This window comes from Peromyscus eremicus, chromosome 9 (assembly GCF_949786415.1).
Source record: "Peromyscus eremicus chromosome 9, PerEre_H2_v1, whole genome shotgun sequence".
Classification (NCBI taxonomy): Eukaryota; Metazoa; Chordata; class Mammalia; order Rodentia; family Cricetidae; genus Peromyscus; species Peromyscus eremicus.
Window position 1 is genome coordinate 65,606,180 of NC_081425.1, and position 23,079 is coordinate 65,629,258.

Sequence of the window (23,079 nt, forward strand, 5' to 3'; positions counted from 1 at the left end):
TCTCTTCTGCCATGCCAGCAATAACGATCCTAACTGTCGAGCACCCAAGTGAGTTCCAGGACATATAGGGCTATGTAGAAAGACTCCGTCTCAATCTCACACCCCCACCCCCAACCCCAACAGAACAACAACATGCAGGAAAGAATACCCAAGGGATAGGCAGTATTCTTAAAAAAAAAAAAAATAATAACCAACTTATTTATTGTGTTTACTCCCCCCTCCTTTTTTTTTAGTAAATGAGATCATAGGTAGTTTATGGTACACTGTGACATTTACTAGGCTGATGAGATAAAAACCCAGGGCTGATGAAGTAGTTCAATGGGTAAAGGCTCCTGCTGCCAAACCCAAGGACCCGAGTTCAATCTCTGGGATCCACAGTGGCAGGCAGTGGCACACACACAATAAATAAATGTAATAAAAACATTTTAGGGGTTGGGGATTTAGCTCAGTGGTAGAGTACTTGCCTAGCAAGCACAAGGCCCTGGGTTCTATCCTCAGCTTTCCCCCCAAAAAAATTTTTTTAAGATAAGAACGTAGCTCCACAGGGCTCATCACAGAAGAGAAGGCAGAAAGATTCTAAGAGGCAGTGGAAGTGGATGGCTGCTGTGAGTCAGCGTTCTATGGCCATGACAGGGCTGTGCCACACATGAATACGCAGGGGAGCTCTGACTGCACACACAAGACCCGCAAGATCAAGCCAACCAAAATTCCGGCATGGATGAGGGAGGGCCTCGGGAATACCCACTCCTGGCTGAGGAGCTATTGGCGACTGATGGCTGCTTCATAAGGAAGAGTCCGTTTTCTTCAGGGTGCTGCCCTGGTGGGTTGTTCGTGCTCCAGCGGACGGTCCTATACTCATGCACACACACAGCACTAAGTGGATTCATTGGGTTTAGAGGAGAGCACACGAAGTCGGAAGGGAAAAGTGGTGGTGGGGCTGTGGGAAGAGCTGGAGGGAGCGGGGTTGGATTTGACCAAAACACATATTCATATACGAAATCCTCAAACAATAAATTAAAAAAAAACAGGTCCCCAAAAAAATCAAAAGAAGCTGGGCATAACGGTACACATCTGTAATCCCAGCATTTAAAAGGTAGAGGCAGGAGGTCAAGGGCCTTGACTACCTGATGAGGCCAGCTGGTCCTCATGGGAAAGTAGGGCTCTGGCTCTCTGCCCGTGCATTATGAGCAAAGTAACGTGTTTGTTGTTATTTTGGATTGAACCCACAGTTTGCCAAATACTAAATATATGCTCTTCCACTGCTCTATGAAATGACTGTAGAATTAAAAGCAAAGCCAGTGAGGATCTCTAAACTCATAGGCCTTACAGAGCCTCCTGACAGATAATTCATTTCTGTGTGGTCAGCCCTAAGCATGTGTACATAAGAGCAACAGTAAACAGGTCACCAGGTTTTATTTATTTATTTATTTGTGTGTGTGTGTGTGTGTGTGTGAGAGAGAGAGAGAGAGAGAGAGAGAGAGAGACAGAGAGAGAGACAGAGAGAGAGACAGAGAGAGAGAGAGAGCACAATTATAGAAGAGGTCATGAACTTGAGAGAGTGGGAAGTTGACACAGAGGAGTTGGGGAGAGAAAGAGGGATAGAAATGATATAAATACAGTACCCATGTATGAAATTCTCAAAAGGATAAAAAAAATTAATGAAAAATGCTGTTAGAAAAAAAGAAAAAAAAAGATCTTTAAATTGTTGTAATTTGGGCCTTCACTGTAATAATCAGCAACAGTAAATTAACCATTTTCCTGAGTTCTGAGAAAGGACTTAGGGAACCTCCAACTCCTATCCAGTTGGCAAGCTGGACAAGCAGGTAACTTGAAGACCAAGACTTGTGATTGGCATCTGAACTGGGGAGTTTTGTGGGGCTGAGCCCTTACCCATGGGGTCTGTGACAACTTCTGTTAGTGTCAGAATGTGGTGGTGCGTGAATGGACTATTAGCACTCAAGAGGCTGAGGCAGGAGAAATGCTTCCTATTCAAGGCCATCTTGATTTAGACAGTATCTCAAACAAAACAAAACAGATGATTGCATTTTGTTTGGAGAAAAGGTCTCATGTAGCCTAGGCTGACCTCAAACTTGCTTTGTATCCAAGGAGGACCTCAAGTTCCCAATCTTTTTTTTTTTTTTTTTTTGGTTTTTCGAGACAGGGTTTCTCTGTGTAGCTTTGTGCCTTTCCTGGATCTCGCTCTGTAGACCAGGCTGGCCTCGAACTCACAGAGATCCACCTGGCTCTGCCTCCCGAGTGCTGGGATTAAAGGCATGAGCCACCACCACCCGGCTTAAGTTCCCAATCTTAATTCCTCTGCCTCCCACATGCTGGGGTTGTAAGTATGTATACACAATTACACCTGGCAAAAATCTCATGTTTCCTTGAAGTCACTCATAATCATAGACACCTGTAGAAATACACCCAGATCCCAGAATCCCAGATGAAGACCCATTAAAGGCATGTGTCCCCATCCCGATGGCACAGAGAACCCCCTGACCACCCTTCATGTGTACTGACACATCAGCCCAGAAAAACAAAGGAAGTACATGAAGCTTATACGTGAAAACTGAGAATTGTTACTTTCTGTCCATAGCGTTAAGCGTGTGTGTCCCCGGAAACGGAAGAGAGACTTCCACCTGCTTGGCTAGGCTCTCCCATTGAGTTCTACCCACAGTCCAGCACTTTAAGATTTGAATCTTACAGTCCCAGTCGTCTTCTGGAGCTCGGTAGTTGACACCATTGTACAAAATTCCTTCTCTTGGATGAACGCACACAGAGTTGCCTGAGATAGGAGAAACAGGAGTGTTTCATTAGCTTTTCTACTCCCACTGTGTCAGTTAGTGTAACAGCAGCTCTTCTGGTAGCATCCTCCCCTCTCAAGAGAAATCAAGAGCTTCCCCAGTCAGGTATGGGGGTGGGATGGGGGTGTGGCGGCGGGGGGGGGGGGTTCCGGACCATAATGCCAACAGGAGGCCAAGGGGTGGGGTGGGGAGAAGAGCAGCAGCAGCATTGTCTTTCCCGTGGTGTAAGGAATTAGCATCTCCTTACCTGTGTACAATGAGGAATGAATCCGTAGACAAGGAGCCGGTCATTATGAAACAAGGAAGGCACCTGGACCGGAGCCTGCAGAGGCTCAGGGGCGTCCCTGCTGAGCTGCTGCCACTTGACGGAGACAGAGTGGCAGCCCGGGGACCGGATCCTGGTCATTTGGGCTTCTATCTATAATAAAGAGAAAAAGCATCTCCTTCACTGTTAACACCTGACAAAACAGGCCGGGGGGGATATCTCAGTTGGTAGAGTGCCTTGTACGGATGTTTGAACGGTTTTAATCCCTAGTACCCTAAAACCAACAAACCACAAAAATAGCTACTTAACACTTGAAAGTTTAATTCTGTCTTTGGGATTTTATAGCTTTTTTGGTTTTTCTTTTCTTCCTGTCATGGAGCATTTTTCCAAAGGGGGAAAAATTGAGACAGGGTCTTACTATGCAGCTTTGGCTGGCCTGGAACTCACTTTGTAAACCAGGCTGGCCTCAAACTCATAGTGATCCACCTGCCTCTACCACCTGAGCGCTGGGACTAAAGGTGTCACTAGCTTAAATATAGACATTTGAAGTTTTTCTATTTCAGTTTGTGGTGAAGGCTAACCAGTGGAGGCACTTGCCACACAAGCCTGGCAGCTCTGGAATGTTGTGTGGGAATGTGAATTGCGTAGCTGCTGTGGAAAAGAGAGTGATAAATCCTAAGAAAATGAAACAGTTCCTGCGTGAGTCAGTAATTTCACTTCTGAGTACAAACCCAGAAGTGAACCAATGGAAGGTCCTGACAGGTACTGTCTGCCAGCGTTCACCCCAGGGCCATCCACAGCAGCATATGGTGGGAATGAGCCACGTCCATTGATAGGTCAACAAATAAAACGAGTGTGTGTGAGATCTGTCTGTCTATCTATCTATCTATCTATCTATCTATCTGTCTGTCTGTCTGTCTATCTATCTATCTATCTATCTATCTATCACATATCATCTATCTATATATCTATCAATATTTATCTATCACATATCTATCATCTATCTATCTATCTATCTATCTATCATCTATCAACTATCTACCTACCTACCTATCTATCATCTATCATCTATCTATCATCATTCAATCCATCTATCATCTATCTATCTATCTATCTATCTATCTATCTATCTATCTATCTATCAATCATCTGTCTACCTATCTATCTATCATCTCTCTATCTATCTATGATGTAATTATTTTATATTCATATTTGATAGACTATTACTCATTCCTAAAATGGGTATTGTGGCACACACCTGAAACCTCAACACTGGAATGGAAGCAGTAGGATCAGGAGTTCAAGTCCAGCCTCAGCTCAGCCTGGGTTACATGAGACTCCTTTTTCAAAACCCAATAAAAAATAATAAAATATTTGTCCTTAAAATGAAAATAAATCCTGTCAAAAACATGACACAGATGAGTCTTGTGGACATTATGCCGGGTTAAATAAGTTAGACACAAAAGAACAAATGCCTCATGCCTCTACAAGTATCTGGAGAGAGCAAATTCATAAAGACCGGAAGTAGGACAGACATTGTCAGGCGCTGGAGGCAGGAGGCAATCCAGAGTTACTATTTAGACTTTTGTCAGGGATGGTGATGAAGTTCTGGAAATGGCTGGTAATGCTGGTTACACAACACTGTGGATAAGTTTATACCAATGAAATGGACTTGTAAATCTCGTGTGTATTTATCACAGTGAAACACTAGCCACTGGGTGTGGTCACCTCTCTAACACCAGCACTGTGGGGAATGGAGAAGAGGAGTGCTGTAAAGGCATGAAGCGCCACCTCTGGTTTGGCCCTTCTTATTATTTACGAGAATGTTCTTAAAAGCTTTGGCCTCCTTGTAGGTCTTGTCTATTCACAAAAAGGTAGAAGTTACTACAGACTTTCAAGAAAACAGGATTTGCACATGTAAACACAGGAGTACAGATAAGATGTTAAAAAAACAAGCCCACATACCTGTTTTTTCCAACTCTGTTTGGATTTTGAGTTAAAATATTCAAATACTCCAGCACCATACTGAGACAAGGTCCTTAAGATGTGATGATTTGCTGTAGAACTGATCACATTTCACACATTTTAATTTTTGTTATTGTTATTTTTTTGTTTTATGAGAGAGTGTTTCTCTGTGTAAAAGCCCTAGCTGTCCTGGAACTCTATAGACCAGGCTAGCCTCGAACTCAGAAATCCACCTGCCTTTGCCTCCTGAGTACTGGGATTAAAGATGTTTGCCACCACACCTGGCTTCCACGTTTTTAATTTTAAGACACTTAGGGTTGTCTCTTCAATGGAATAGATGTATAACCTGTTTTCCACCCAGAAGGCTGGGAATGGATGTGGTTAATAGCCTGGTGAACTCTATCTGTATGCTTGAGGCCACATCTGGCCCCTCCAGACCCTTACAAACAGGATCAGAGGTGGTTAATAGCCTAGGTGACCTCTGTACTATCTGTATGACTGAGGCCATACCAGATCTTCCCCCAAGTCCTTAAGATAACACAGAAGAAGTGATATGTACTTTGAAAAGAGTTTTGATATAATTATGCCTTAAGCTTTATTGTGCACATGGGGTTGTATTACACCAGGAAACTTTTTTTTCCAAATTGTACTGTACTTAAATATGCCTAAAATAAAATGCCTGGTATCAGACTCTAGAAGTTTGAACCAATACCAGCTACTAAGTTGTATTGAACCTGACTTTCTTCTTGCCTCACACGGATGACACTTTGTAGGCCTCCACGGCAAAAATATTAAACAATAAATAAATAAAATCTAATACTTCCATACTTAAAAGCTAACAACGACAACCCCAAAAGGTACTGGGCATGATGTCATACTTGGGAGATGGAGGCAGGAGGATCAGGAACGCAAGGGGATCCTTGGTTACATTTTGAGGCCAGCCTGGGCCACATAGAGACCTTTCTTAAACAAAACAAACTGTAAACAAACAAAAAACTCAACAGATATCAGAATGATACTTGATAAAGATAGCAACCTAAAGAGCTAGAATGTAGCTCACATTATAGAGTGTTTGCCTGGCAAACAAGGCACTGGGTTCAATCCCCAGCCCTGAACAAACCAGGTGTGCCAGAACACATCTGTAATTCCACCCTTGGGAGGCAAAGGTAGGAAGATCAGAGTTCAAGCTCTCCCTCTGCTACTTTGAGAGTTCATGGCCAGCCTGGGCTACATGAGGCCCTGTCACAAAACAAAACATATCAGCCTAGCCAGGCATGGTGGCATATGCCTGTAATCTCAGCATTCGACAATCTGAGGGGAGAGGATCACAAGTTCCAGGCCAGAATAGTCTGCATAGTAATTTCCTGGCTAGCCTGGGCTATTGAGTGAGACCTTGTCATAAAACAAAACAGTTGATACAAAGGGAAAAAATAAGCAGACACGGAAAGTTGTGGGAGCAGCAAGAGCTACTTTTAATCACCAATAGCCACGGAGTGTCTTCAGGGGCTATGAAGGAACAGGGATGGAATGCTGGGAAGGTATGTGGATGTCCTGGACCCCAGAAAATGGGAGCTTGTAGTCAGAGCTCACTTGTGAGGACTGCACAGCAGTCTACATATCACCTCACCGATCTGCCTTATGCCCTGCCTCAGAAGAGGGACACATGGTGTCCCAGGGTGGGAGCTGCGCAGGAAGACTATAGGAACTTCAGGGGCAGGCTCCAGGTGGGGGGCTCTATATAAATAGTAGGATGCCCCCCTTCTTTCCTTACAAAGATACTAACTACAACTGCCATTATTTATAAATGATCAGCCGATAGCTTGGGCTTGTTACTACCTAACTCTTACACTTAAATTAACCCACTTATCTATGCTTTGCCACGTGGCTCATGGCTTGTTCCTTCATTTTCTATACATCCTGCTTCCTTGGCAGCTGGCTGGCATCTCTACTGACTCCACCCTTCTTCATCCCAGTATCTTTGGTTTGATTGTCCCACCTAACTTTATCCTGCCTTGCAATAGGCCAATCAGCTTCTTTATTAGTGAATGAGATTAATACATATTCACAGTGTACAGAGGATTATTCCACAGCAACAACTGGCAACAACTTGTGGAAAGACTGTGACTCCAGGTTTCAATGCAGACATAGGAAACTGATAGCACATGAGCAGGAGAAGGCAGGTGTGAGGCAGGGGTAGCCCCAAGTGCAGGCATTGCCAACCATACCCAAATCAGCCCCAGGGAGCTGTGCCAGGCCCCTAAGGACAAGCTAGTCACCTGAACTCTAATGCAAAATAATAATCCCATGATGTAGGTATTTCATTTTCACCTTCATTTTACAAGTCAAACAGCCTGCCCAAGATCCCTGTAGCTGTGAGACCCTGGCACCATGGTCCCAAGCCAAGAGCTCGGCCTCTGCAATGTATAGATTTCATATACTCACACCAGCTTCCAAGCTTGCAAAACCCCCAGACCAGCCAACTAAAGACTTGCCCACTAGCTGCCTTTGTCACTGCTGTGACCAGATCTCTGGGACTTACCCAACAGCACAGGTGAACAGTCTGGTGTGCTGGGTATTTCTTTTCGCAAGCTTCAGTGTCAGACTCTCACTCTGGAGGTGCCCATCAGATATGAGGAGAATGTTCCGTAACCCTTCGGATGGGTACAGGAGACTTAAGTAGCGGAGAATTTTCCAGAAGTCTGTGTTCCCCATGGTAGGTGCTGCGGACTGCAGGGGAGGAAGCATCATATCTTAAGGTACATTCATCATTAACTGTGGGGTGAACATGGCAACCCTTACACTCTGGACGTGATGACAAATTAAGGCTCCCTCCAGCCCCCCCATTGAGGATTCACTCCAAACACCCAGGGACTGCTGCAGAAAAAGCTCTTTAGTAATAGTGCCTATCTGGTTCTGGCAACTGTCCAAAGAGAAACTGGCCCCAGACAGAAATCCTGTCCAGCTTGGGTAGATTTTGAGCTATAGCATTACACATAGGCTGTCACCTGTAAATCTCTTATGGGTCCCAGATCCAAGTCACACTTTGAGCAATTAAACATGTTTTACAGAGACAGAAACTGCAAGCTTGGCCATTTTGGACAAATGGGAGTTTTACGCAGCAAAAACACTGTCCCAGTTATTTTGAATTGGACCCGAGATGTTGTTCTTGGGTAGTTGTTAACCCAGGTCCTCCTGCCTGGCTGGCAGTCTTGGTGAACGAAGCTTAACAGAAATGTATCCTTGGTTGTGGTGATATATTGTGTACCCTAATAAAATTTGCCTGAGGATCAGAGGACAGAACAAGCCACTAGATTAAACATAGAGGCCAGGCAGTGGTGGCACACACTTTTAATCCTAGCACTCGGAGGCAAAGATCCATCTGGATCTCTGTGAGTTCAAAGCCACCCTGGACTATATGAGATTGACTTAGTCTAGGAGAGAGAGAGTCAGACAGTGGTGGCACACACCTTTAATCCCAGTACTTGGGAGTCACAGCCTTTAATCCCAGTGTTTGGGAAACACACACACACCTTTAATCCCAGCACTAGGAAGGAAGTGATGGCTGGGCAGAGAAAGGTATATAAGGTGTGAGGAGACGGGAAGAAAAAGGCTTTTTCAGGACTGGGGACTGAGAGGTTTTCAAACAAGATTTGTGGAGTTGTCGAGGTGAGACACGGCAGTGGCTTGTTCCTTCGTCTCTCTGATCTTTCAGCATTTACCCCGATATCAGGCTCCGGGTTTTTTATAGTAAGACCATTTTGGATTTCGAGCAACACTTGGTAACCCTGAGCTCTAATTACATTAGAGGTCAGCTCTACTTTTCTTCTCCTTCAGTAGTTCCTAAGAAGCCTGGCTAGTGCACTTCTTATCTTACAGCCATATTTGAGGCAGTGTTCCTTTAACTAAATTCTACTTTTGTATAACTTAAACTTTCCTAAGCAAGTTCACTGGTAAATCCTTTAGAACATCAGCCTCTCCATCATGGATACCTGCATGCTGTCATTAATTCCTCATTCGTTGAAGCAAGCATGTCAGAACCTGGAGACATAGTGTCATAAAAACATTATACACTCATAGAACGAAGATACTTATATCCTTTTAGTTTATTCCATGCCCCACAGCAACTATAATATTACCACGGAACATCTAGAAACTAGGTTTCAAAGAACTAAGCATCTGTGCAGAGAAACATGCCATCAAAGCACCCTGGACTTTGCTGGCCTAGGCGATACGACTGTTCATTTTATAACAATGGACAGAAGAAAAGTTTCCAAAATGCTTATGGAATCATACTGAGGGGTAGGAAGGAAGGCAATTTTTCTTCCTGGTTGTTTAATTTTTTATTGTATTTTTGATTTGTGTGTGTGTGAGGGGGGGAATCACGGGTGCCATGGTGCACGTGTAAAGGTCACACAACAACTTGTGTAAGCCAATTTTCTCCTTCTAACGTGTGGGTCCTAGGGTGGAACTCAGCCACTGCCTTTACCCCCTGAGCCATCTCACCAGCCCCTTTTTTAGTTTTTTTTTTTTTTTTTTTTTTTGAGACAGGCACAGCTCAGGCTGGCCTCAAAGTTACTAGGTAACTAACCTCCTTGTTGAGTGCTGGGATTGCAAGTTTGACTTTTCCCTTTTCCCTTTTGCTAAATTCCAGTTAAAGAAAGGTCAAACCATCCTCACCATGACCATCATCAGAGGCCACTGCTGTGGGATGGATAACTGACATCTTCCACCCCACAAAGGTTTTATATCTGCCTGTGGTGCTATTGGGAGTTGATGGGACCTAGTGTACCAGGATTCAGATTGGGATGTGCCCTTGAAGAAGGGGATACCGGGCCCTGGCCCCGCCTTTCTCTGCTCCTGAGCCCGCAGGTCAATGACCCACCTCCCTCGGCTGTCAAAGGACCAAGGCCAGAAGGCCAAGCAAATATAGACTGGAACCTCTCAAAGTGTGAGCTGAAGAGACCTCCCTCCTTATAAACTGTTTATATCTCATGCATTTATAGAAAAAGCTGACTCACATCCACCAGTGTGCAAACATCCCAGGATTAAGTCCTGGACGGCACCACTCAAGCTTTGCAGACAAAGACTCTGGGGTGGGTGGGGATAGTTCTCTTACCATAATGAACTCTGTGGCCATTTTATTGCTTGTAATGTACTTAGGATATGAAAATAGCTCCTTGTAACCTGTGTAATAAGAAGGTATGATATATTGCCATTAAACACTCACCAGATTAACCACTAACAAACACCAATGCTACTTTATACCACTACTTCTACCATAAAGAACATTAGATATTTATGTGATGTAGGTTTCCTTTTCAGAAAACTATGTACAAATACTTTAACATACAAAACCCACTCATGTTTCAAGCATATTCTATAAGCTGCACTATATGAGACGTTCTGAGTCAAGCTCTATGTAGAGATCTCTGCATCATCCACGGAAAGCAAAGCTCAGGACACTTCAGTGGCATGAGTGGCTCAGCCCTGGCAGTGCAGAGTCCCCAGCAAAGTGCTGCCATCCCGATATGATCCATGTTCCTGGCAGAACAATCCTAGCTTCATTGTAAAAAAAGCTAGATGGACGGCATAGAAGATGAGGCTCAACGGGACAGGACTGTCCCCTGACCCTACTCTATGCTCCTTCTTTCATCCCTGAGATGCCTTATTTATTTATTTCTTTGAGACAGGGGCTTGCTCCGTAGCTCAGGCTAGCCTGGAATTCTCACTGTAGCCCAGGCTAGCCTTGAACTCTTGTCAGTCCTACTGCCTCCATCTCTGGGGCTCTGGGATTACAGCTATGAGCCACCGTGCCCAGCTCAAAGGCACCATTAACCATATGATTGGTTACCCTAAGATTATTTGTGTAATCCCTTTACCATTAGGTAATGCCCAACTAGGATGGCATAGCCAAATAACTGTGTTTCAAGCCATCTTAAGTAATTTGGTGCTTACGTCATTAGCCTGATCCACAGATTTGAGCCACCACTCCCAGCTCTGGCCTGTCATGGTCTTGAGTTGTCCCTGCTGTCCTTCCTGGAGGGTAACATTGACCTAGTAACAGTGTTGGCCTGGTGCTGCCTGAGCCCATTTCTACTGCATTATCTATGAGTGCACAGGTTGCAAATGTCAGTCTTGACTCTGGCCCTTCCTATTAAATAAACCAAGGTTCCTGTGTTTTGTTTAGTAGATGATTACATTGGTCACACTTGTGTCTTACCCACTATAGAGCAAAGCTTAAAATCTTCGGCCTACGTTAGCTCCATACTTACACAACTATGATTTAAGGGCTATCATCATGCAGATGGAAAAACCAAGACACCAAAAGTAATTTAAGCAGACTTGCCTGAAGTGACTACTGAGCTTATGAACGGGAGAGGTGGGATCGTCTCCAAGAGGCTTTGAGTAAGCCTTCTGTGCTTCAGATTCATGCTAAGCTGTCTCCCACTGACAGATGAGGCCAGCCAGGCCAACACTCACATCTGCACATGCTCATGTTAAAGAAGAGATATGTGAAGGACTGGAGACAGTGCACTCACCTGTGCCAAACTGCAGAACGTTTACTTTTTGCTCTTTACCCACCAGAGACAGAGCGTACAGGGCAACTTGCTTGGCTTGCACGAATGTCACACCCTCCATGGAACTGGAACAGTCAAGACAAATAATCACTTCATTCTTTTCACGGAGGCCAGGAAGGGTGGCCGCAAGATCTGGTTGAAAGACGAGCATGCAAGCCTAAAAGGAGAAAAAGACACTGGGTCAGAGGTTCTTGGAACTTAAATGGGGAAACACCTACAATTCTGAAAGCTTCTAAGGCCTGTGAGATGGCTCAGTAGGTAAAAATGCCTTCTGTTCAAGCCTGATGACCTGACTTCAACCCCAGAAGCCACAGGGAAATAGAGAACATGCTCAAAGTTTTCTTCTGGCCCTTACAGGCTTTCTGTGGCACATGTTTACAACACACAGACACAGACACAGACACACACCCAGACACACACACACACACACACACACACACACACACACACTCCCACACTTAAGAAGAAAACCTTCTGGTAAACTAATGCTACCAAATAAAACAGATACAGTTTCTCTTTTTATTCTTTTGTTTGTTTGTTTTTGTTTTTTCGAGACAGGGTTTCTCTGTGTAGCTTTGCGCCTTTCCTGGAACTCATTTGGTAGCTCAGGCTGGCCTCGAACTCACAGAGATGCGCCTGGCTCTGCCTCCCGAGTGCTGGGATTAAAGGCGTGCGCCACCACCGCCCGGCTCTCTTTTTATTCTTTTGAGGCAGGGTCTCCATCATGTGACAAAAGCTAGCCTAAAATTGCTATAAGTCAAGGGTCACCTTGAACTTTTGATTCTCTTGCTTATTCTTCCAAAGTGCTAAGACTACAGGTATATATCACCATTCAAAGCTATGATTTTTCCAATAATAAGATGACCTACTAGGAGTTAAAAGGGGGTGGGGGAGGCATCCCAGGTATTCAAATAAAAAGCAGAATGTTAGAGATGGAGATGTAAACACATAGGACAAAACCCCCGAGAAATCAAGAGTCTACATGGAGTCGGAGATGCAGCTCAGTGGTAGACTGTTTGCCTAGTAAGCACAAAGGCTTGGTTGATCTCCAGCACTGCATAAAATGGATGTGGTGGTCCCTATAATTCCTCCCATGGGTAGGAGAGGCAGGGAGTTCCGAAGTTTAATGACTTTCAGGTCAGCCTGAGCTACACAAGACTCTGGTACTGAAACATAGACTATCTAAAACAAAACAAAACAAACAAAAATCACAGGACCTGACCTTGTGCAAATAATGAATGGCCACATCTCTCTCACTCACACACTACTATAAAAGGAACACAGATGCTGTAGTGATTGCTCAAATACATGCACAGACCTCTTATTAACAAAACGTAAACTAGTCCTCCTATCTTATTAACCTCCTATTGACCAGAACGTAAACTAGTCCTACTATCTTTTGGTTTCAGTTTTAAGTTCTGTTTTAATTGTATTTTTCTGTGCATGGGTGTTTTGTCTGCATGATAATCTATGTACCATGTGGATACCAGGTGTCCCTGAAAGCAAAAAGAGGGTGTTGATCCTCTGAACCAGAGTTACAGAGGATTGTGGTCACCACGTGGGTGCTGGGAATCAAACCCAGATCCTCCGGAAGAGCAGCTAGAGCTCTTAACCACTGAGCCCTTTAAGCTATTTTTATTATATTTTTCCTTGTTTCTAAATTTCTTTCTTTCTTTGTTTATTTAGTGTGCATGTATGTATGGGCACATGGATGTGGACGTGAGTTTGTCGGGGCCTGTTCTCTTCTTCTACCAAGTGGGTCTCTGAGATCAAACTTAGGTCTTCAGACTTCCTTCTCAGCCCCAAGGTTCAGTTTTAATTTTAACGGAAGTAGCAATTCTTTGTTACAAATGCACACAATTGGAACCTACATGGGACTAGACTAGGCCCTCTGCATGGGGAGACAGTTGTGTAGCTGGGTCTGTTTGAGGGCCTCCTGGCAGTGTGACAGGATCTATCCCTGGGGCATGAGCTGGATTTCTAGAGCCCATTCCCTATGGTGGGACACTCTGCTCAATCTTGATGCAGGGGGAGGGGCTTGGTCCTGCCTCAACTGAATGTACCAGGCTTTGCTGACTCCTCATGGGAGGACTTATCCTTTTGGAGGAGGGGATGGGGGTAGGCTGGAGCAGGGAGGCTGGGGAGGGGAGTGGGAAGAGGGATGAGAGAGGATCTGTGGTTGGTATGTAAAATGAATGAAAAAAATTTTAAATAAAAAAACAAGCAATTAGAAAAAAGCCAAATACACACAATTGTATTATGGTCATAAGTAATTATATATATAATTAATTTTTCAAGACTGGATTTTTCTGTGTAGTCCTGGCCATCCTAGAACTTGCTCTGTAGACCAGGCTGGCCTCAAACTCAGAGATCCACCTGCCTCTGCCTCCCGAATGCTGAGATTAAAGGTGTGCACTACCACTGCCGGCTAATTTTATTTATTTTTAAAGAACATTTTCATTGCATTTTGTTTATTTATTTGTGTGTGTGTGTGTGTGTGGGGGTGGGTGCACATATGACTCTGTGTGCACATGGAGGTCTGAGGAAAATTTATGGGAGTCATTTCTCTCTTTCCACTATGTGAGCACCAGGGATCTAAACTCAGACTGTCAGGCTGGGCAGCGAGCACCTTTAACTGCTGAGCCATCTCTCTGGCCTTTAGTTATTTTTTAGTATCAGCTTTTTTTATATTTCTATATTTGTTTTTTTGTTTTGTTTTGTTTTGTTTTGTTTTTTTGGTTTTTCGAGACAGGGTTTCTCTGTGTAGCTTTGCGCCTTTCCTGGATCTTGCTTTGTAAACCAGGCTGGCCTTGAACTCACAAAGATCCGCCTGCCTCTGCCTCCCGAGTGCTGGGATTAAAGGTGTGCGCCACCACCGCCAGGCTTATTTCTATATTTGTATGTGTGCGCGCGCGTGCATGTGTATATGCACACACACATGACATGTCCTCATGTGGAGGTCGGAGGACAACTTGGAGAAGTCAGTTCTCTTTCCACCATGTGGGTTCCCGGTAACTGAGGAATACCAGCTGTATCTTGGTAGCTGTGTCTCCTGGCATATAAAATGCCTCATGCAGTGAAACATCCTTGAAGCTATAGTCGGGTTGTTCCTGCTATATCAGAAACTAAGGCACCAAGGCATTTCATGTGCACTAAGGTAGAGTCTGCATCCTTAGAAGACCCCACCCTTGTAACATCACTTAGACTGTGATTATGTACCACTCACCCTGTGGGCTTTTCTAGAAGGTCATAGGAAGAATGCCCCAAGAAGAAGGTCTGATCCACCATGATTTGGGAGGGAAAGGGTCACCTCACCCCACGAATAAACCACCCACTTTGTAAGTGTTCATGCAGCTTGTTGAAAATCCATGAAAAAAGGCTGGACTGCTTGCCTTTGGGGCAGCCCACTTCAGCCTCTTTGGAGTGTTTGCTTTACTTAGCTTTGCTAAACAAACTGGTTAAACTGTCTATGCCTCTAGACTGTCTTCTTTCCTTCAAGGAGACAAGGACCAAGAGCTACCCTCACCCCATTAACACTGGATGGGGTGGCACATGCCTATACTTCTAGCACCTGGGAGACTAAATCAAGAGGATCACAAGTTCAAGGCCAGTCTGGGATACAAAGAAAGTTCAAGACCAGCCTAAACTACATAGAAAGATACAAACAAATTCTAACTTTAGTAATATATTTATTCATACATTTTTTTCAGTATACAGTATCTCTTCTATTACTATTATCATCATCATCATTATTATATTTTTGAGACAAGGTCTCAGAGAGCACACGCTGGTCTTAAATTTGTATGTAAGGATAATATCAAATTCCTGATTTCCCCTTGTCTCTACTTCCCAAGCACTGGATTAATAGGCATGAGGCACTATGCTCAGCTATTTCATGTATGTATGTATGTATGTATGTATGTATGTACATATGTATGTATGTATGTACATATGTATGTATGTACATATGTATGTTGGTGTTTTCTTGCTATGTAGTCAAGGCATGCTTTGAACTAGTGGTAATTCTCCTGCCTCAGCTTTCCTAAATGAACTAGCACATCTGGCAGTGTTTCTGACTCCTAAGTAAGAAGGAACGTACCTCACTTTCTTTTTCTGGATGTTTCTCAACCCACATTCTTGGGAGATAGGCATCACGCAAACCAATGTGGAGAGAAAACCCGCTCTTGTCTAGGGAGCTGCCCTCCACAGTGCTGATCACAGCTTTACAGTCCGTACTCTGCAAAAGAGAACAGGCACACACACACAGTTCAGAGGGGAATGACAGCATCCTGTCTGTCTGTAATGGCCTGCCAAGCGGTAAGTATCTGCATTAGTTACATAGCTCCATTATGAATCAACACTGCAGTAATACATTCCAAAGTTACTAATGACCACTATCAGATCGGCTAAGTGTCTGAAACTCTCAGGTGGAGTTATACAGTCAACTCTAGTTAAGTCTGAGACAATTCTATATCTAAAGATCACAGATCTGTACGTTTATCTGCATATAGCAGAAAGCATAGCATATCATCAGAACCTGGAACGATAAAACATAAGATTCATGAGACACCTAGGGATCACACTTTGTAAAGTATGTATTTATAAATATGAAACAGCTTTTGAAGACGGAGATGATAAGTTTTAAAATAATGACGACAACACAGTACACCGTAAAATGGCCACAGGACTCCACTCCAGGACACTGACCATTTTGCAGTGACTTAGGAGCTCCCCCATTTAGAAGTGGTATCTATTGCTGTACTCTTGAATTCGCCAATGGGTTTGACCATGTGACTTACTTTGATCAATACTACTGGCAAAAACTGATGGCAAATATCAGGAGACTGAACAGTATGCCACAGAGCTGACCTTGACTTATTGCTAACAGGTGTTGGAGAGTATTATTTTAAGATGTGTTACATTTGTTTGTGCTGTAGAACATTTCTTTTAATAATGCAAAGATATGTTGCATTCCTTTATGTTGCATTTGTTTAACTCTGTGAAGCTGTGTTACTTTGCCTGTCTAAAACACCTGATGGTCTAATAAAGAGCTAAATGGCCAATAGCAAGGCAGGAGAAAGAATAGGTGGGGCTGGCGGGCAGAGAGAATAAATAGGGGAATTCTGGGAAAAAAAAAAAAAAAGAAGGAACCAGAGAAGGAAGGGGACTCCAGGGGCCAGCCACCATGGCAAGCTACAAAGTAAGAGACAAAGAAAGATATACAGGAATAGAGAACAATAAAAGCCCAGAAGCAAAAGATAGATAGGATAATTTAAGTTAAGAAAAGCTGGCTAGAAATAAGCCAAGCTAAGACCAGGCATTTACAATTAAGAATAAGCCTCTGTAAGCCGGGCAGTGGTAGTGCATGCCTTTGATCCCAGCACTCGGGAAGCAGAGCCAGGTGGATCTCTGTGAGTTCGACGCCAGCCTGGTCTACAGAGCGAGATCCAGGACAGGCACCAAAGCAACACAGAGAAACACTGTCTCGAAAAACAAACAACAAACAACAACAACAACAACAACAACAACAAAGCTAAGGTCTCATAATGAAAGAGAATCAATAAAAAAACATGTGGGGTCACAAGCAGACTGGGAATAGCAACAAAGAAAGTTGTTAGTGCATATTAGGAGGGTGGATCATTGTGAAGTTGTGGTAGGTGATTCAGCCATACAATTGCTAACCCAGGTGAGACAGGCATCTGCCATGTGCCCATTAGCTCCGAGGAGCCAGGGAAGGAAGGTTCACAGCATGGACACACCAGTTACTGAGCAAACCTGGTAAATGAACACTGTACCGAGTGCTCAGGCCCTGGGAACCTCTCAACCCAGGTAAACCAAGCAAGGTCATTTGTTCTTCATCCCCCCCAACCCCAAAGGGAAATCGGAGATTTATTACCAAAGAGAATTCAGCCATAGAACCTAGACTAGGAAGCTTTGGGCGAATTAAGCCTAGAGTACAGGGCTGCTTCATGGAGGGGAGAGAAAGGTTATGTCAGCATTCTGAACACCAGCCTCTTATTCATCCTTTACTGCTCATCTGCAAACATCCTGATTTTAACTGGCCATAGTCTTGATCTTAGTCTGAGTGATGACTACAAAGAATTACCCATACTTCTGGCATTTGGGGGAAAGACACAAAGTGGAATGTGGAGACAATAAACAAAAAGCCAGCGTGGGGGGGGGGACAAACTCAAAGAGGGAGATACACAGGAAACAAGAAAAAATATTAAACATAGCTTCAAGCCAGGCACACAACCTTTTTTTTTTTTCCTTTTTCTTTCCTGAGACAGGGTTTCTCTGCATAACCCTGGCTGTCCTGGAACTCACTCAGTAGACCAGGCTGGCCTCAAACGCAGAGATCGGCCTGCCTCTGCCTTGAGTGCTGGGATTAAAGGTGTGCACTACCACTGCCTGAGCCAAGGGGGCACACAATTCTGATTCCGGCATTTGGACAACTGAGGCAGGAGGCTCAGGAGTTCAAGATTAGCGTCTGGTATCAAGGCTATATCCCCAGCCCGGGAGTACTTTTTAAAGTAAATATTATACAGCGGTTAAAAAACACAATGTCAGAGCTGGAAAGATGGCTCAGTGGTTAAGATCATTTACCACTTTTGCAGAGGGCTTGGGTTTGGTTTCTGGCACCTACATGGAGGCTCATAACTATCTGTAATGCCAGCTCCAGGGAATCCAATGCTGTCTTCTGGCCAGAGTGGGCACCAGCACTCAGGTGGCACACATATATGCATACAGGCAGATACTCATCACAGAAAATAAAAATAAACAAATCTTTTTTTTTGTTTTTTTGAGACAGGGTTTCTCTGTGTAGCCTTGGCTGTCCTAGAACTAACTCTGTAGACCAGGCTGGCTTCGAACTCACAGAGATCTGCCTGCCTCTGCCTCCCAAGTGCTGGGATTAAAGATGTGCACCATCACTGCCTGGCAACAAATCTTTATATAAAAATAAAATGCCATTGTGGTATTGGCTCAATGACAAACATTGTTTACATACTCCTATCAAAAAGGATGTCAAAAGGCAACTTGCCCCCCACCCCCAATAATGAGGATCAAAGCCAGAGCTTCATACGTGCTGGGCAAATGCATCACAGCCGAGCTACCTCCCATCCTTACGTGAAGCAGGTGAATCAAGACAAAACAGTGAGAATCATTATTTACAGCCCCGAGGCAATGGCAGAGAAGCAGCTCAAACATCCAAAGCGACGGCTGGACTCCAACCTGGGGAGCAGCAAGGGACACTGGCGGCCTCTGTGGAAGCCGATGTCGAGTTAGCTCCCTTTTATACCACGTACATATATTCTTGATACGATAAAATGAGTGGGAAACGAAGCTCTCCAGAAGTCAAAGGAGGAGTCACTGACCTTTTGTCTCAGTTCGTGTGTGTCACTGGAGATGAAGTTAATGTGGTAGGGCATCTCAATGGACATAGCCAGGGAGAAGCTACCGAAAATGAAGAGGTCATATTAGTACGAGATCTTAAATTCCCACTTGCAGTTGTTTCAAATCATTTTTCTTCTTTCTGTAGCACTGAGAATCAAACCACGCGTATGAACACACAGTCTAGCACTGAACCGACCTCCCAGCCTCTCCAGCCATTGTAAATGAAAATCGAAGCTATACAGCCCATGCCTACTGCATGAGGTAATCCACGGGATTCATATTGTAGTACTAACCTTTGCTTTGTCCCTATTTCCTTTATACAGACCTTCTCCACTGTATCCTGTTAGAAGAAAAGCATATGTGAATAATAGAATTTCCAGTAAGCTTTTAGGGTACTGCGGTGATCAGCCATGCACAGCAGACAGCACCGAGAGTCTCATTTCCACGCCGTGACACACGGCATTGGGTCAGGAGGTGACATTAACTTCTAACATTCAGCTGTGTCAGGAACACCTCTGACCATTGCCACAAAGATTTTTTTTCTTTTTTTGAAGATTTATTTTTATATTTTATGTGTATAGGTGTTTTGCTTGCATATGCGTGCGGAGTAAGGTGCATGAGTGCAGTGCCTGAGAAAGCCAGAAGAGGGCGCTGAATCCTCTGGTTACAGACATGTCTTAGCTGTCACAAGGGTGCTGGGATTTGAACCCAGGTCTTCTGCAATAGCAGCAAGTGCTCTTAAACCACTGAGCCATCTCTCCTGAACCCGCCCACCACCACTATATACATATATATGGGCTTTTTGAGACAGAGTCTCACTATGGTGCTCTGGCTGTCCTAGAACTCCCTCTGTAGATCAGGCTGGCTTTGAACTCACAGAAATCTGCCCACCTCTGCCTCCCAAGTGCTGGGATTAAAAGCGTGCTATACCTGGCTTCCATCAAATCTCATCTTACCCACACCCACCTGAAGGTTCTCATTCAAAGCCTTGTCCTGTTGCCAGGGCGCCACAGTGGCAGGCATGAAGAAGATGGCCACAGGGCTTTGGATGCTGAGTTCCGTGATGTAGGTGATTTTGATGAGAACCTTCGCCCGAGGGGGTAAGTTTCCAACACTAACAGTGAAAACATCCTGAAATACAAACAGCGACTGAGAAGCACATCCACTCTCTGCTAGTTCATTCCTTGTATCACTAGAGTGACTCAGAGAAGCATATCCACTCTCTGCTAGTTCATTCCTTGTATCACTAGAGTGACTCAGAGACAACCAGCCAAGATCTTCCTCAGAAAGTGGTGATATACCATTGCTAGTGTCATGGGGAACTCTGGAGCAATTCACTAGTGATGGGGACGGGGAGAGGGTGGCCACTGGGAAAGTGCTCAAGGGACTCCACGCTGCAGGCACACACTTTGCACTTGGCCACACGGGTGTCTCCATCCAACCCCTCCCTTGAGGGACCTGTGGCTTTTTTTGACCTTGGTGCCAATTGGCACCAGCTCCTGAGTGGGTGTAGACAGCAGCATTCAGCTCGCCCTAAGCTTACGCTCACTAAAGGGTAAGCTTATGATCGCACTTTTTAAAGTACTTAACAGTCTTTGAATGGACTGCTGGTAATTATTGTAGAAGCCGGCAACCCAATGAGCAGCAAAGATGGAAGAATAAGAAGTATCTTTCATTCCTTTCCCGTTTTCTTTTTTGCTCTCTTCTCTTTCTTCCCTTCTTTCCAGACAGTCTCATAGACCCTAAGCTGGCCTCAAACTCACTACACAGCCAAGGATGACCTTGAACTTCCGAGGCCCCGCCTTCTTTCACGCTAAGATTCACAGTTGTGTTGCACCATGCCTGGTTTGTCTGGCGCTGCAGGGAACCCAGGGCTTCATGCAAACACTCTACCACCAGAGCTACTGACACAGGAGAAACCGAGAATAACAAAGTGAATTATAAAGCATCTACTAAGACTGTTCAGGAACTATGAGGTATCACAAAGTAGAATTTAACTAAAGGAGCGCCCCCAGCTCTCACTATCAGGAAGGGCATAACTCTGCCAGGCAAACAGGAAACAGGACAACCCTGGTTGACAGCTGCCTGGGAGAAGCAGCCCTGCTGTATCTTGGGATGACTATGGCAGTATTTTACGTTGTAAATCTCCCCATTTGACCAAACAGCCAAACCTTGGAATTTTTGTCTCTGTGAAACATGCTTAATGACTCAAAGTGTAACGTGGGGCTGTGAAACTACATAAGCTGATGTGAGTTCTGTTCAGGGACGGTTCTCTGTTGTGCATTAGCCAGACCGGTCACACACTCCTTACTCACCTCTAAGTGCTGGAGTGAGTTCTCACTGGGAAGGCATGTCAATTCTGTAACAGTATGTGCCCAGTTCTAGATACACCTTTTTTCCTGATATCTAAGGAGCTCATCTCAACATCTCTAAGTACACTTGCCATTCTATCTCTATGATAAAAATTTAACACATTTAGATTAGAAGAGTAGAAGATTAATGATTAATGTAGGATTAAGTGTTAGTACTATTTTGTTTGTTTTTAAACTTATTGAGTCTGTGTATGCATGATGTATGTATGTGTGGCATTAAGTGTGTGAGTATGGGTGGGCATGAACTGTGTGTGACTGTGGGCATGTGTGTGCTATGGTGTGGATATATGAGCACTGCCTTCCATATATACATGTGGAGGTCAGATGACAGTGGACAGAGGAAATCCATTTTCTCGTGCTACCTTTACGAGGGTTCTGGGGATCCAACTCAGGGTGTCAAGCCTGCACAGCGGACACTTCTACCTGCTACTTCACCAGCCCTAAATTACTGCTTTTGACATTAAGTACATCCACCTGTAGGAAAGAGCTAAAACAACACAGGGGAATTATTAAAGAATTCACAGTGCCGATCCTTAAAGTGTATGAATGGGGGCCAGAAATGGGTTGGTGTGATGGTAAAAGCACTAGCCAGCCACCAAGCTGATGACCTGAGTTCAGTTTCCTGGACCTACGTGGTAGAAAGAGAGAACTAACTCCAGAAAACTGTCCTTCAACTTCTGCATGCTGCGTTGTGAATGTGTGTGCGCATGCACAATGAATAAATAAATGTAAAAAAAAAAAAATTAAAGCAACTTATCCCTTAGATCTGCATTAACCTTTAGTGTGTTCTTTCCTCAACCAAACATGAAATTTCTAAAAGCTCTTACAGGAATGCCTTCTGGGTTATAACTTGGTGAAAATTGGACACGTTGATAGGTGAGTTTAGTTCTGGGAAAAACATAAATATATTTTACAGTTGGGGTGAAAGTCATGTACTCCAAATGTGTGCCATCAGTTCTGGCAAGCCAGTGCCCAGTGGTAGTCCCAGCTCTTCCTGTTCCTACAGCACCGAGTTCATCTCCGCTTTTGTTTAGACAACTCACAGGGCTGGCTTGGCCTCCTTTACTTCTAAGGGATTTTTGTTAGTGCATTTCAGACAAGGTCTTGCTAGGTAGCTCTGCACAGCCTAGAGCTCACTATGTAGAACAGGTGGGCCTGGAACTTGTAGCAATTCTCCTGCCTCTACCTCTCGAGTGCTGAGATTATGGTGTGTGGTACCATGTGTGGCATTTACAAGAGATCTTATAAGCCCGGAGTACTGTAAACGATCTTGGTTCCGATTATGGATTCCTATTTCAAATAATTTCCCATAATACACTGGCTACTGGATGAATAATGAGCTGTACCGGAGTGTCCTGGTCCATCAAGTAAGCACCGTGGCCTTGGCTGATAGCCTCTCTGTATTCCTGCTGGGCTTCTTCCTTCTCCTTTATCTGGAAAAGACAATTATGATGATGATTTTGTTTGTTTTGATTTTTTTCAGACAAAGTCTCACTCTGTATTAGACTAGCCTGTAATTTACCAAGTACCCCAGACTGTCCTTGAACTTGCAACAATCGCCAGGTGGTGGTGGTACATGCCTTTAATCCCAGGCAGAGCTAGGCAGATCTCTGTGAGTTCAAGGCCAGCCTGGTCTACAGAGTGAGATCCAGGACAGGCACCAAAACTATAGAGAAACCCTGTCTCGAAAAAAAAAAAAA

General features: G+C 44.2%; 1 protein-coding gene across 1 annotated transcript in view; it reads right to left on the reverse strand.

Annotated features, from left to right (window-relative positions):
* Positions 1 to 23,079, reverse strand: part of Parp4 (poly(ADP-ribose) polymerase family member 4) — an 88,462-nt gene that overhangs the window by 28,322 nt on the left and 37,061 nt on the right. Inside the window, exons 17-27 of the mRNA XM_059273074.1 lie at positions 22,726 to 22,812; positions 19,974 to 20,138; positions 19,301 to 19,347; positions 18,989 to 19,067; positions 15,712 to 15,849; positions 11,574 to 11,769; positions 10,151 to 10,218; positions 7,574 to 7,761; positions 5,035 to 5,134; positions 3,052 to 3,222; positions 2,705 to 2,785 (exon numbers count right to left, since the gene is read on the reverse strand). Of these exons, the coding sequence (XP_059129057.1) occupies positions 2,705 to 2,785; positions 3,052 to 3,222; positions 5,035 to 5,134; positions 7,574 to 7,761; positions 10,151 to 10,218; positions 11,574 to 11,769; positions 15,712 to 15,849; positions 18,989 to 19,067; positions 19,301 to 19,347; positions 19,974 to 20,138; positions 22,726 to 22,812 (1,320 nt within the window). The remainder of the gene's footprint in view (positions 1 to 2,704; positions 2,786 to 3,051; positions 3,223 to 5,034; positions 5,135 to 7,573; positions 7,762 to 10,150; positions 10,219 to 11,573; positions 11,770 to 15,711; positions 15,850 to 18,988; positions 19,068 to 19,300; positions 19,348 to 19,973; positions 20,139 to 22,725; positions 22,813 to 23,079) is intronic.